General features: G+C 43.1%; 1 protein-coding gene across 4 annotated transcripts in view; it reads left to right on the top strand.

Moving 5' to 3' along the window:
- The window catches only part of KATNAL2 (katanin catalytic subunit A1 like 2), a 152,533-nt gene that overhangs the window by 88,266 nt on the left and 50,669 nt on the right, over positions 1 to 13,598 (top strand). For all 4 annotated transcript variants that reach the window (XM_033934923.1, XM_033934930.1, XM_033934914.1 and 1 more), the window contains one exon: positions 3,582 to 3,680. In XM_033934923.1, the coding sequence (XP_033790814.1) occupies positions 3,582 to 3,680 (99 nt within the window). The remainder of the gene's footprint in view (positions 1 to 3,581; positions 3,681 to 13,598) is intronic.

The following is a 13,598-nucleotide window of genomic DNA, read 5'->3' as shown; positions in this document are numbered from 1 at the left end:
CCGCTTGGGTCCTAAAAGTAATACAGGAGGGTTACTCTCTGTGTTTCATCAGTATTCCTCCAAGCAACTCGCCAAGAGAGTCCTCTTTCACATCTCACCTGACATCCCTTCTTCTTCAGGAAATCAAAGCTCTACTTCAACTCCGTTCTCCTTATCCAGAAAAAACAGTTATTTTACAAGGTATTTCCTAATTCCAGGGAGGTCTTCGTCCCATTCTCTACCTCCGAACTCTCAACAAATATTTAGTCAAAGAGATGTTTTGTATGTTAGCCTCATACATCCAGCACACAGAAAATATCTTTGTTTTCATGTGGGCCATTATCATTTTCAATTCAAGGTACTACCCTTCGATCAAGCTTCCTCTCCAAGAATGTTAACAAAATGCTTGGTGGTGGTAGCAGCAACTCTTTGTACTCATGACTTTCAGGTGTTTTCCTATCTGGACAATTGGATAAAGCAGCATTTCCTCAAGCAGTTCAGTCAGCTACACAGGCAATCATAACTCTTCTAGAACTTCTAGGATTCAAAGTAAATTATCAAAAGTCTCATCTCCAGCCGACTCAAATATTGAAGTTTATAGGAGCTGTACTCAACACCAATCTTTTATGAGCTTACTTGCTCCAGAAGAGATAAGACACCTTGCTTCAACTTTGGAATCATGTGTCTATTCTTCATAACATTTTGGCAAGACAAATGATGTGTCTCCTGGGTTACATGGCATCCACAGTTCATGTGACCCCCTTTGCCAGGTTCCACCTTGGACCAGCTCAATGGAATCTAGCCTCTCAGTGGTCTCTAGTCATGGATCCACTTTACCTCTTTGTCAATCTCTCCAATGGTTGTTCCAACCAGCAAATTTATATAGAGGCTTGCTGTTCCACATTTCTCCACAACAGTGAGTACTCACGATGGACACATATATGTATGCATGGGGAGCTCACCTAGATAGTCTGCAAACTCAGGGAGTGTGGTCTACTCAGGAGAGAGCATTCTACATCAACTTGTTAGAGCTTCGAGCAGTTTGCAATGCTCCCCCAAAAGTTGCAGAATCGTCTTCTCAATCAGATCTCCTTGTCAGAAAAGACAATCAAGTGACAATGTACTATATCAACAAACAAGGGGGAATGGGCTCTCTTCTATGTCAGGAAGCTTTTCATATCTGGAAATGGGGTGATTTCTTGCAATATCTTCCTCAAGGCAGTATGTGCACAAGGAAAACAGAATGAATGCTCTGGCCGACAGGCTCAGCAGGTTTCTTCAACCGCACGAGTGGGCTCTCAATTCTAAGGTCTTGTGCCACAACTTCTCAATTTGGGGGACTTCTCAAATAGACATAAGAATATAAGAATTGCCATACTGGGACAGACAGAAGGTCCATCCAAGCACAGTATCCTGTTTCCAACAGTGGCCAACCAAGGTCCCAAGCACCTAGCTAGATCCCAGTTAGCAAAACAGATTCTATCCTGCTTATCCAAGGAATAAGCAGTGGATTTCCCCAAGCCATCTCAATAATGGCCTATGGACTTCTCCAAACCTTTTAGAAACCCCGCTAAGCTAACTGATTTTACCACATTCTCTGGCAATGAATTCCAGAGTTTAATTACACATTGTGTGAAGAAATATTTTCTCCGGTTTGTTTTAAATCTACTACTTAGTAGCTTCATCACATGTCCACTAGTCCTAGTATTTTTGGAAAGCGTAAACAAGAGATTCACATTTACCCTTTCCACTCCACTCCGAATTTTATAGACTCTATCATATCACCCCTGATCCATCTCTTCTCCAAACTGAAAAGCCCTAGCCACTTTTGCCTTTCCTCATAGGGAAGTCATCTCATCCCTTTTATCACTTTCATAGCCCTTCTCTGTACCTTTTTTAATTCCACTATATATTTTTTGAGTTACGGCAACCATAATTGCACACAGTATTTGAAGTGCAGGACCACAGAAGACAAATATGAATAGGGATAGAGGAATGGTAGACCCTGATTGATTTTCAGAAGGCTGCGTTCGTGAGGAGCTAGCTAAAACAAAAGTAGACAAAGCAATGGGGCTGGATGGTGTACATCCAAAGGTGCTGAAAGAGGTTAGGGAAGTTCTGGTGGCTCCGTTGACTGACCTTTTCAATGAGTCTCTAGAGTCAGGAGTGGTACCGGAGGACTGGAGAAGTGTGGATCTGGTCCCTCTCCACAAAAGTGGAAGTAAGGAAGAAGTAGGGAATTACAGGCCAGTTAGTCTGACTTCTGTGCTAAGCAAATTAATGGACATGCTTTTAAAACAGAGAATGGTGAAGTTTCTGGATGCTTGATTACAGGACTGGAGGCAATATGGATTCACTAGAAGTAGGTCTTGTCAGACAATCTGATCAATTTCTTTGACTAGGTGACCAGAGAATTGGATAGAGGGAGTGCGCTATTTGTGGTGTATTTAGATTTTAGCAAAGCCTTCGACGTCTAATAAATAAACTGAGTGCCATCGGGATGGGTCCCAAAGTGACTGGCTGGGTCAAGAACTGGTTGAGTGGAAGGCGACAGAGAGTTGTGACCAATGGAGATCGCTCTGAGGAAAGGGATGTTACCGATGGTGTACCTCAAGGTTCTGTTCTTTTTACATTTTTATAAACGATATTGCTGAAGGGCAGTCGGGTAAGATTTGCCTCTTTGTGGATGATACCAAAATCTGCAATAGAGCAGACATGCTAGATGGTGTGAATAATATGAAGAAAGACCTAGCAAAGCTTGAAGAATGGTCTGAAATGTGGTAGCCCCTTTTATCCCTGGTTGTCTAGCGGTCCAACCCATTCTCTTCACGGCTTCTTGCTTTTAATATACCTAAAAAAAGGTTTTTACTATGTGCTTATTCTTCCAGTGCAGTTTTCTTTTCAAGGTCTCTCTTTGCCTTCGTTATTAGTGCCTCACATTTGATTTGCCATTCCTTCTGGTGTTTACACTTAGTTTCAGTTGGATCTTTCTTCCACTTTCTGAAGGATTCTCTTTTGGTTGGTTGCCATTTGGTTTTCCTTCCTCCTTTTTTAATACATGGAATATATCTAGTCTGGGCTTCCAGGATGGTATTTTTTAATAACATCCATGCCCAATGTAAATCATGTGGCTCTTATGAAACCTGGTCCATGCAGAAGATAAATATCACAATGATTATTGAAAGAGTTTGGTGATTTGATTGATATTTGGAAATGTTTTATCAGGAAATACATTAGTAAATGGGATATTATTTCTTTGATAAATAAGATTTATTATGGCTGCACCCTCTTGCTGTGAAGTAATGCAAGTGGAAAAGTATTATGCCACAAACAACAGAGTTATTTTCCAAGATGTATTTGGTTGTAGATCAAGCTAATGTGTTGAATGTCTATTTTTAATTTGTGCATTGTTTAGTGTACATGTCCAAGTTTGTGTGCTTATAAATTTCTCTTGGCTATAGGTTTATTAAGTGAAGTAAACAAAAATGGATGGATATTACAGAATATGGTTCAAGATTAAAATCAATTGTTTTATTATGGTTAGAAGCATATATATTTCTATTGCACTGAACATTAGTTTTACTACACTTTGTGTATTACAGGACATTTATCTCCATAATCCTAATGTGAGATGGGATGATATTATTGGACTTGATGCAGCCAAACGGTTGGTCAAGGAAGCTGTTGTGTATCCCATAAGGGTAAGAGAAGTATTTTAAAAATTGAGCTACTAATGTAAAGTGTTATGGTACTCAGATACTCTGAGCTGAAGAGAAACAAATTTTCATTAATGATATTTGAAAACCACTTTTAGTTCGTCTTATGCTGTGAGCTACTCATAGATGGATCAAGCAATTTTTACTTTGTCCAAAGTAGTAGTAATCGGGAAAATTCATTCATTTTGTGTGGAAATGTTGCTCAAATTCATAAAGATAATTTCAATGCAAATAGCACAATAGAGAGGGGATCTGGATTTAGAGGGAATTCATCAATGGGTGCTAACTGATAAAGATGCCCATTATGTCCTTATGGGCATCTTTAGCAGTCAGTGTGTGCTAACACAATAGCACCCATTGATAAATTCCTCCCTTAGGGCTAGATTCACTAACCCCCAATTCCGTGACCGATCCGTACCCGATTGCATGCGGGCTGACGAATTCACAAAAGGCCTGCATGCAAATGGGGATGATCGTTGACACCCCTCCCCCCCACCACCCACAGCACGGATCGCTAGAGAGCGATCCCAACGTATGCGCAGACCGTCTAAGAGTCGTCTAGAGCCGCAACTTTTTTTTAAAAAAAATTTTTCTGGCCCAGCGAGCCCATGGTTTTAACCCATGGGTTAAAACCATGGGTTAAAACCACGGGCTCGCAGTATGGGGAAGGGCAGGAGTTCAGAGCTGAGATGGGGCAGAGAGCAGATCAGGGAAGGGCAGGAGATCAGGACTGAGATGGGGCAGAGAGCAGATCGGGGAAGGGCAGGAGATCAGGGCTGAGACGGGGCAGAGAGCAGATCAGGGAAGGGCAGGAGATCAGGGTTGAGACAGGGCAGAGAGCAGATCAGGGAAGGGCAGGAGATCAGGGCTGAGACAGGTCAGAGAGCAGATCGGGGTAGGCAGGAGATCAGGGCTGAGACAGAGCAGAGAGCAGATCGGGGAAGGGCAGGAGATCAGGGCTGAGATGGGGCAGAGAGCAGATCGGGGAAGGGCAGGAGATCAGGACTGAGATGGAGCAGAGAGCAGATCGGGGAAGGGCAGGAGATCAGGGCTGAGACGGGGCAGAGAGCAGATCAGGGAAGGGCAGGAGATCAGGGTTGAGACAGGGCAGAGAGCAGATCAGGGAAGGGCAGGAGATCAGGGCTGAGACAGGTCAGAGAGCAGATCGGGGCAGGCAGGAGATCAGGGCTGAGACGGAGCAGAGAGCAGATCGGGGAAGGGCAGGAGATCAGGGCTGAGATGGGGCAGAGAGCAGATCATGGAAGGGCAGGAGATCAGGACTGAGATGGGGCAGAGAGCAGATCGGGAAAGGGCAGGAGATCAGGGCTGAGACGGGGCAAAGAGCAGATCAGGGAAGGGCAGGAGATCAGGGTTGAGACAGGGCAGAGAGCAGATCAGGGAAGGGCAGGAGATCAGGGCTGAGACGGGGCAGAGAGCAGATCAGGGAAGGGCAGGAGATCAGGGTTGAGTCGGGGCAGAGAGCAGATCAGGGAAGAGCAGGAGATCAGGGCTGAGATCGGGGCAGGCAGGAGATCAGGGCTGAGACGGAGCATAGAGCAGATCGAGAAGGGCAGGAGATCAGAGCTGAGATGGGGAAAGACAGGAGATCAGGGCTGAGATGGGGCAGAGAGCAGATCAGGGAAGGGCAGGAGATCAGGGCTGAGACAGGTCAGAGAGCAGATCGGGAAAGGGCAGGAGATCAGAGCTGAGACGGGGCAGAGAGCAGATCGGGGAAGGGCAGGAGATCAGAGCTAGATGGGGCAGAGAGCAAATAGGGGCAGAGAAGCAGAAGGCAGGGCAGTCGGAAAGGACCTCAGTGACTGGTCCTCAGCAGTCACTTACTTTGGATCATCCAGCCCAGTCAGTGTTGCTTTTTTATTTTAGTGAATCGCTTCCTGCCTGCATTTGAATGCCGTTCCCCCTCATTTGCATGCGCGGATCAGAGGATGATCGGGACAGAGGTTAGTGAATCGGGTCGCAAAGGACTCGCAAAATGATCGGTTTGCTTAGTGAATCTAGCCCTTAATTCTTATCTTTTTTTTCAGGTGTAATTTGACAAATTACATTCTTGTCTCTGGAGGGCTTTCAGTCTAATGCAACAAATCTATAAATTGGCACCTCATTTTAGACACCACAAAGGGACACACAGCACCAATTTTGTAATGGCTTAAGGACATATCTAAGCTGTTAGAATAGTAGCACAAAGCTGCATTGCATGCCAAAAGTTAGGTGTGCCTACTTATGACAAGTCAATGGCTGGCATAAGTGGGCTTGCCCAAGTGTGCCATGCAATACATGCAACTGATTGTATTCTATAAGTTGCATGCATCACTTGGAGACGCGTCTGTGCTCTGCCTACATGTACACCTCCTTTGCAGTTGTGCACTAATGGATTTAGATGCACTGTTTATAGAATAGAACCTTGCACAGGCTTGTCCAAATTCAGCCTTCAATGGCTGCAAGCAGACCAGTTTTTCTGGATATCTCTAATGAATATGCATACAATAGATGTAGTGGTCATACAAATATGTCTCATGTATATTCGTTAACCAAACCCTTCCGATCACAATTACTAATTAATAGCTTCAATTCTAATCACTACACCATGCAGGGAAGCTATTATCTATATATTAAAAAGAAAAAAAATTTACTTCACTTGCTAAAGTACAATAACTGTTAATCCACACAAATATACCTATGCATATAAGCTAACCCCCCCCCCACACACACACACACACATTTACCTACTGAATAATAATCACTATAAGAACATAAGAACTATATCATCATAGGCGCGATGGACCTCTGGTCTGACCCAGTGGAGGCAACTTCTTATGTTCTTATGTTCTTATAGCCTGCAATTGATCAATGTCCATTGCAGTTCAATAGTTCTGATCAAGCTATAAAGGCAGTTGACATTCTTTATGCAGTAGCCAAATCTTTAAGGTACAAAGATGATCCATGATTAACCAGCAAATATCCTCAAAATTCGGTACTTCCTTCTGGTCATAATATGTAGTCTAGCCTGACCCAGAGCTGTGTTTTGCTATTAAGCATCTTCAGGAGCTACAACTGAAGGGGGCTCCCAATCTCATTTTATAATAGAGCTTATTATTCAAATGCGGCTGCCCAGAGGGACTTATCACATTCTTTCATGAGCTCACATACGAAATCCTTCACCATATACAGCTAGCGGTTGGCGTACTCCAGGGTTCTGTCTTAGGATCTCTTCTCTCTCGACACCTCTTCCCTTGGTGCCCTAATCTCCTCCCGTGGCTTCCAGTATCACCTATATGCTGATGACTCCCAGATCTACCTCTCTACACCCAAAATTTCACCTAAAGCCAAGAAACTCTGCGCCTGTTTGGCTGACATTGCTGCCTGGATGTCCTGCCATCATCTGAAACTAAACATGTCCAAGACTGAGCCACTCCTCTTTCTTCCTAAACCCTCTGCTCGGTAAATAATACTAGTTCCAGTTTCCTCTGCTTGCAACCTTGGAGTCTTCTCTTTTTCATTCTGACCTCTCATTTTCTGCGCATATTCAAGAAACTGCTAAGGCCTGTCGCTTCTCCGAAATTCACCCCTTCCTCTCTGAGCACACTACCTGGACCATTGTCCACACTCTCATAACCTCACACTTAGATTACTGCAATCTGCTTCTAACTGGTCTCCCGCAGTGCTTCCTCTCCCCCCCCTGCAATCTGAGCAAAACTGCTGCACGACTCATCTTCTACCAACCTCGCTACACTCATGTCGCCCCTCTCCTTAAATCACTTCACTGGCTACCTATCTGCCTTAGCATACAGTTCAAGTTCCTATTGCTGACCTTCAAGTGTGTTCATTCTGCTGCCCCTCAATATCTCTCTTCTCCTCTCTCCTTATTGACTTCTCAGAGAACTCTGTTCCTCAGATCAATTACCTGAGTTTGTCCACCAAGCCCCTTTCCTTACCTTGTTTAAAAGCAGACTGGAGGAGAGTGTGGTGTAGTGGTTAGAGCTACAGCCTCAGCACCCTGAGGCTGTGGCTCTAACCACTGAATCTGGGGATATACAGATTTTGCGCCTCGCTCACCGTGTTCTTGAGAAAAGATCAGGCATGTTCTACTGTGCCATTTTTTGGAAGTGTTCCTAAATGGTAAGGAAGAAACTTAGGAACACTTCCAAAAAATGGCAAGCAGTAGAACATGCCTGATCTTTTCTCAAGAACACGGTGAGCGAGGCGCAAAATCTGTATATCCCCAGATTTAGAAAGGGGTGTAAAAAGAGTTGAACAAAAGACCTGGCGTGGATAACTAAAATAGTGAAGGAAGCAATAGGCAATAAGAAAGTGGAAAAAGGACAAAACTGAGGGGAACTAGAAAGAGCACAGGAAGTATCAAAAAGAATGTCACCGAGTGGTTCGAAAAGCCAAAAGAGAGTATGAAGAGAGGCTAGCCAGGGAAGCACGAAATTTCAAACTGTTCTTTAGATATGTTAAAGGGAAGCAACCGGCAAGGGAGGAGGTGGGACCACTGAACGACGGAGACAGGAAGGGAGTGGTGAAGGAGGAGAAAGAAGTGGCAGAAAGGCTTAACATGTTCTTTTCGTCTGTATTTACAAACGAAGACACATCCAACATACCGGAACCTGAGCAATTCTTCAATGGAAATCAAGCAGAAAAATTAACATCCATGGAAGTGAGCCTTGAAGATGTACGCAGGCAGATAAAAAACAAAAAATTGACAAATCCCCGGGTCCGCACGGAATCCATCCAAGGGTTCTGAAGGAATTAAAGGAGGAGATAGCGGAACTACTGCAGCAAATTTGCAATCTATCCCTGAAAACAGGCATGATCCCGGAGGACTGGAAGATAGCCAACGTTAAGCCCATCTTTAAAAAGAAATCAAGGGGTGACCCTGGAAACTACAGACCGGTGAATCTGACCTCGGTTCCGGGGAAAATGGCGGAAGCACTGATAAAGAAAACATCGATGAACATTTTGAAAGAAACGAACTTCTGATAACCAGCCAACATGGTTTCTGCAAGGGGAGATCGTGCTTAACGAACTTATTGCACTTCTTCGAAGGAATTAACAAACGGATGGACAAAGGAGACCCCATAGATATCATATATCTAGATTTCCAAAAAGCCTTTGACAAGGTGCCCCATGAACGCCTACTCCGGAAACTGAAGAACAATGGGGTGGAAGGAGACGTACATAGATGGATCAGAAACTGGTTGGCGGGTAGGAAACAGAGGGTAGGAGTGAAGGGCCACTACTTGGACTGGAGGAGGGTCACGAGTGGGGTTCCGCAGGGCTCGGTGCTCAGGCCGCTGCTATTTAATATATTCATAAATGATCTAGAAACAGGGACGAAGTGCAAAATAATAAAATTTGCAGACGACACCAAACTATTTAGTGGAGCTCGGACTACAGAGGACTGCGAAGAATTGCAAAGGGACTTGAACAAACTAGGGGAATGGGAACAAATCACACTACAAAATATTTTTCTTTATAAAATGGCTCAATGGGAATGCTCCATTGGGCCAGAAAACCTAGACTGGAACAAAATCTTTTCTTTTTCAGTTTCTTTCAAAACCACATTGTCCCGATTTATGAATTTATCTCACGTTCTCTTGCTGTATTGCAAATTGTTACCACAGTCTCATATTGCTCAACCACAATGATTGTAGTCTGTCTTTAGCGTGGAGGAGGAGAGAGTTGCTATGGAGGTTTTGAACCTCATGCTGCTGATGTTGTTATATGATAAAATGAACCATGATAAGAGGTGAAACAACTCAGTGAAGACCTGAAGCAGTTGTGGCTCCTGAAGATGCTGATCCAGCGAAACACAGCCTTGTGTTGGGCCGACTGAGCAATATGGTCGTAGAGTCCAATGGTGATACCAGAAAATACAAACTATAATCATTGTGGTTGAGTAACATGAGACTGTGGTGACAATTTGCAATACAGCAAGAGAACGTGGGATAAATTCATAATCGGGACAATGTGGTTTTGAAAGGAACTGAAAAAGAAAAGATCTTGTTCGAGTCCAGGTTTTCTGGCCCAATGGGGCATTCCCATTGAGCCATTTTATAAAGAAAAAAATTTTGTAGTGTGGCTTGGTAACGTTATTTAATTCAGCGTGATATAAATATATTTATTATGTGGTCATAAAGAATAAAAAATGGTAAGTGCAATAGAAGGCTGCTTCTTAGTATGAGGCTTATTTATCAAAGAAAATCAAGAAGCTGGTAATTTCACAGAACGCAGAGTTGCATCATTCTGCCTTCTTGACTCCTTCCTCTCTGGAGTTTTGGGAGCCTTGTAGGGATTCCTGTCTGAGCCCTTTCAGCCAATTAACATTCTATCTTTCTCATCCCTGGTTCTTAGCAGTCATGGCCCTCCTTGCTGCCCTCACAAAAGAATAGCTACAAGTACAGTATTTTTTTTTAAAAAATCTTAATATCTTTCAGAACTGTACAGGTAACTCACCTGAAGCAAGATGAACAGAGTTTGACTTTGTTTCCCCATCTGCTTCTACCTTGTGGGTCCCAGAACAAGTGAATCCTCTCTATCAGCATCTGCTGCTGCTACGTCAGGAGCAATTCCTCTTTTGAGCATGGCTGAGTCTTTCAAAGCACTAGTGCCCGGATGCATTAAAGCCACCTTGCGTCTTAACGATTGTCGCTAAACTGGTTGAACCGGTTTAGTGTCAACCTAATTTAATGGCTCACCGCATGCTTTTACGTGCATCTGTTGCAGCCTCTAACTCTGCTATGCAAATGACCTCATTAGTATTAAAATGAGGTAATTAATATTAAAACCAGCCTGCTTTGCGATGCACAAAATATAGCAATTACTTCTAATGACCTGAAAGAAACGACAGGTCTAGTCCTGTCAGAAACTGTATTACTGACAAGTCTGCCATATTGCCCTGAAAAAAAAAAGAGAGGCAGAAGGGAATCCCTCTTTCTGAATTTTTGCAACAAGGTACGGGGGAGGGGGGGGCAGTTAGGGGTGTGTGCTTGAGCTGGGGGGGGTTCTGACCTGATTCCCCCAGACCACCAGGGCCTTCTCTTGGGGACTTGTTGGTGGGGTTGTGGGAGGAGTTGGAAAGGGGGGCCCTTGGTGTAGAGGGGAGTGTAGGGATGTGGGGGGGGTCCAGGTTTTGGGGACTCGAGTTGGGGTGGTCCAGGTGGCCAAGGCAGGAAGGAGTGGGCATCCCTCCTGCTGATTTTTTTTAAAGTTGTTGGAGGGGGGACCATCATTTTTTATTTTTTTTTTTTCGGGGGGGGGGTGCAGAACAATATTTTTTTATGGGGACAGCTATTGTGCGTAACACATACATCATCTGTACCATTTTTAAAAAGTCTTCCTGCCTCAAACAGCTGAATAGCAGGAGGTTGCTTCAAGGCTTTCCCTGCCGGCTCTGTGCATATATGAAAGTTGCTTTTCTAATGACTGATGGGGTGGGATTATGGCTGACCTCCGCAAAACTAATTTGCATGCAGAGTTGGTTGAACATCGATTGCCATTTTAAAATCACAGTTAATCGTACCACAGCGACCAACATGGCTTAACGATGATTTTTTGTGCATCCAGGCCCAGGTTCCCAGCACTGATCTCGTTGCTCGATTGGTGCCTTGACCCCTTCAGCTTCATGTATAGCACTGTCTTCTACACATGCTTAGCCTCAGCAAATTAGGCTGATAAAGCCAGCAGGCTCGTCAAAGAAGTGAAATTAAAACAAATTTCCTCTAAAACTACCCTGCTGTGCTTCAGGGAGGAAAATGGGAAGTGAGCAAGACAGATATGAATAAATATCTCAACAAGAAAACTTCTGTTTCCCTAAACAGCAGTAAGAGGGGAAAGAAGTGCTATAGTAAGTCAAATGATGAGTCTTAAACCCATCTTGATCAAATATATGTGAATAGTGGACTTATAACCCAAGTTTTAATTTCTTTCTGAACCAACAGACTGTTCTGCTCTACTTCAATTACTAACAAAATTTCTTCACCACACACCATCTTTACTACTGGGTTCCTCCTTCAAACCAAACATCCATTCCTGCTCATGGACCATAGCAGATCCAACAGCAGCCTCCTTCATCATTTACTCATTCATTGACTCTGTCTTGTTCAGTCTTGTTCCCACATCCCTATCCAGGAAGAGGAGCATTTTTTTCCCCATGGCAATATCTGTACCCACCATTGGAATCTGGTGCTTGTGGGTCCTTCTTTTCCCACTTTTTGCCAATCACTAGTATGGCTTGAAAAATATATTGGACGATTGACCCCTACTCTTTTTAATATCATCCTAATCCCTCTTCCTCTTCTCATTCAGTCACTTGGATGTTGTTCTAGTGCTATGTAAAAAATATGCAAATTCTTTTAATCATCCCTTCCTCATCCTCTTAATAAAATTCTGTGTCTTTAACGAGATATTTGGAAAGGGTGTTATATTAACATATCCAGCTTCATGCGGAGAGTATCCTTTTGTGTCAAGGGTCGATCTTGGGAGTTCATGGGAAAGGCCCCAGAACTTGGGTGATGAAGGCCTACAAAGTAGTGAAGAAAAGCATTCTTCAGTATTAGACGCAACCTAATGGCCCCTCTTTTTGGCACTGGAATAACAAACTCCATGATCTCTTGCTGATGGAACTTAAAGACCTGCTGCTGACCTTTAAATGCAAAAATGCTTTTTGTCCATCTGGGGAGTATACATACACACGTTGCACCTGAGAATTAGGGTACATATTTTAAATCATCTGGGAGCTCCTCTGTTTTCTGTGTTCTAAGTTCTTGAGTATTTGTTTTCTTCATGTTTGTTTATTTCTTTTTTTTCTCTTCTTCTATTAGCTTCACATTTGCACTCCATGATGTTATTTAGATTTTCCGTCACTCTTCCCTGGGTTTAAGGGTTGGGGGGGTTGGTTACTTGGTTTGGTTTAAGAGGGACCTGTTTATAGACAGACTGAGGGGGGATGCAGGGAAGGGGTATTTGGTTTCTATTTGTGGGGCTGGTTGAGTGGGTTGGTTTCTTTTAGTAGGGTTAGAGACAGGGGTTAGGATTGGGGATAATTTCTTTAGGTATTTCTGGTATTCCCCCCATATTTTGGTATACTTTTTTGAGGTATTGCACGGTGTGCTGGGAGAAGGCTGGTGGTATATTAGGCTGGATGATTTGTTCTGCCACCATGTACTTTCTCATTGTGGTTGTATGGTGGTGCAGCCGGTTATAATTTGCTGTAGTCTGAGTGTGTGTGTGTGTGTTGGAGGGGAAGTTGGGCCTTGTCTTCTTTGTATTTTTTGGTTTTTACTATTGTTCATTGGTTCAATGGACAGAACTATTCAATAGCTACTACATTCAAAATATTAGGCGTTACGCTAGATCGTTCGTTATCTTTTAATGATCATACTGATCTATTGATTAAAAAATGCTGTTCTGTATTATGGAAGCTTATCATTATTAAAAAATATTTTGACTTATTGTCTTTTAGGTTATTGGTTCAGTCATCAATTTTGTCCGTTTTAGACTACTATAATATTGTTTATCTGGGATCCCATAAAAAAAATTCTTAATAGACTCAGAATAATACAGAATACAGCAGTCCGTTTGATTTTTGGCCCTTACTATTTAAAGCTTCATTGGTTACCATTCGAGGCTAGAGTTCTGTTTAAGTTTGGTTGTATTTGTTTTAAAGTACTATTTGGACTGACTGCAGCTTACCTTACCACTTTGAATTTTATAAGTCAAATAAGAACACACATAAAGCTTATTGGTTTATGTTTACATCTGTAAAAGCATGTCGCTACAAGAGATTCTTAGGAAAAACTTTTGCACTCCAGGCTAGTGCAATGAATTCTTACTAGAATATTCTTATTCCCCAAGCTCAGTCTTACCACTCATTTGGAACAT

This window comes from Geotrypetes seraphini, chromosome 1 (assembly GCF_902459505.1).
Source record: "Geotrypetes seraphini chromosome 1, aGeoSer1.1, whole genome shotgun sequence".
NCBI classification, from domain to species: domain Eukaryota; kingdom Metazoa; phylum Chordata; class Amphibia; order Gymnophiona; family Dermophiidae; genus Geotrypetes; species Geotrypetes seraphini.
The sequence above is the reverse complement of the archived record's forward strand: the minus strand, read 5'-3'. Positions and strand labels throughout refer to the sequence as shown.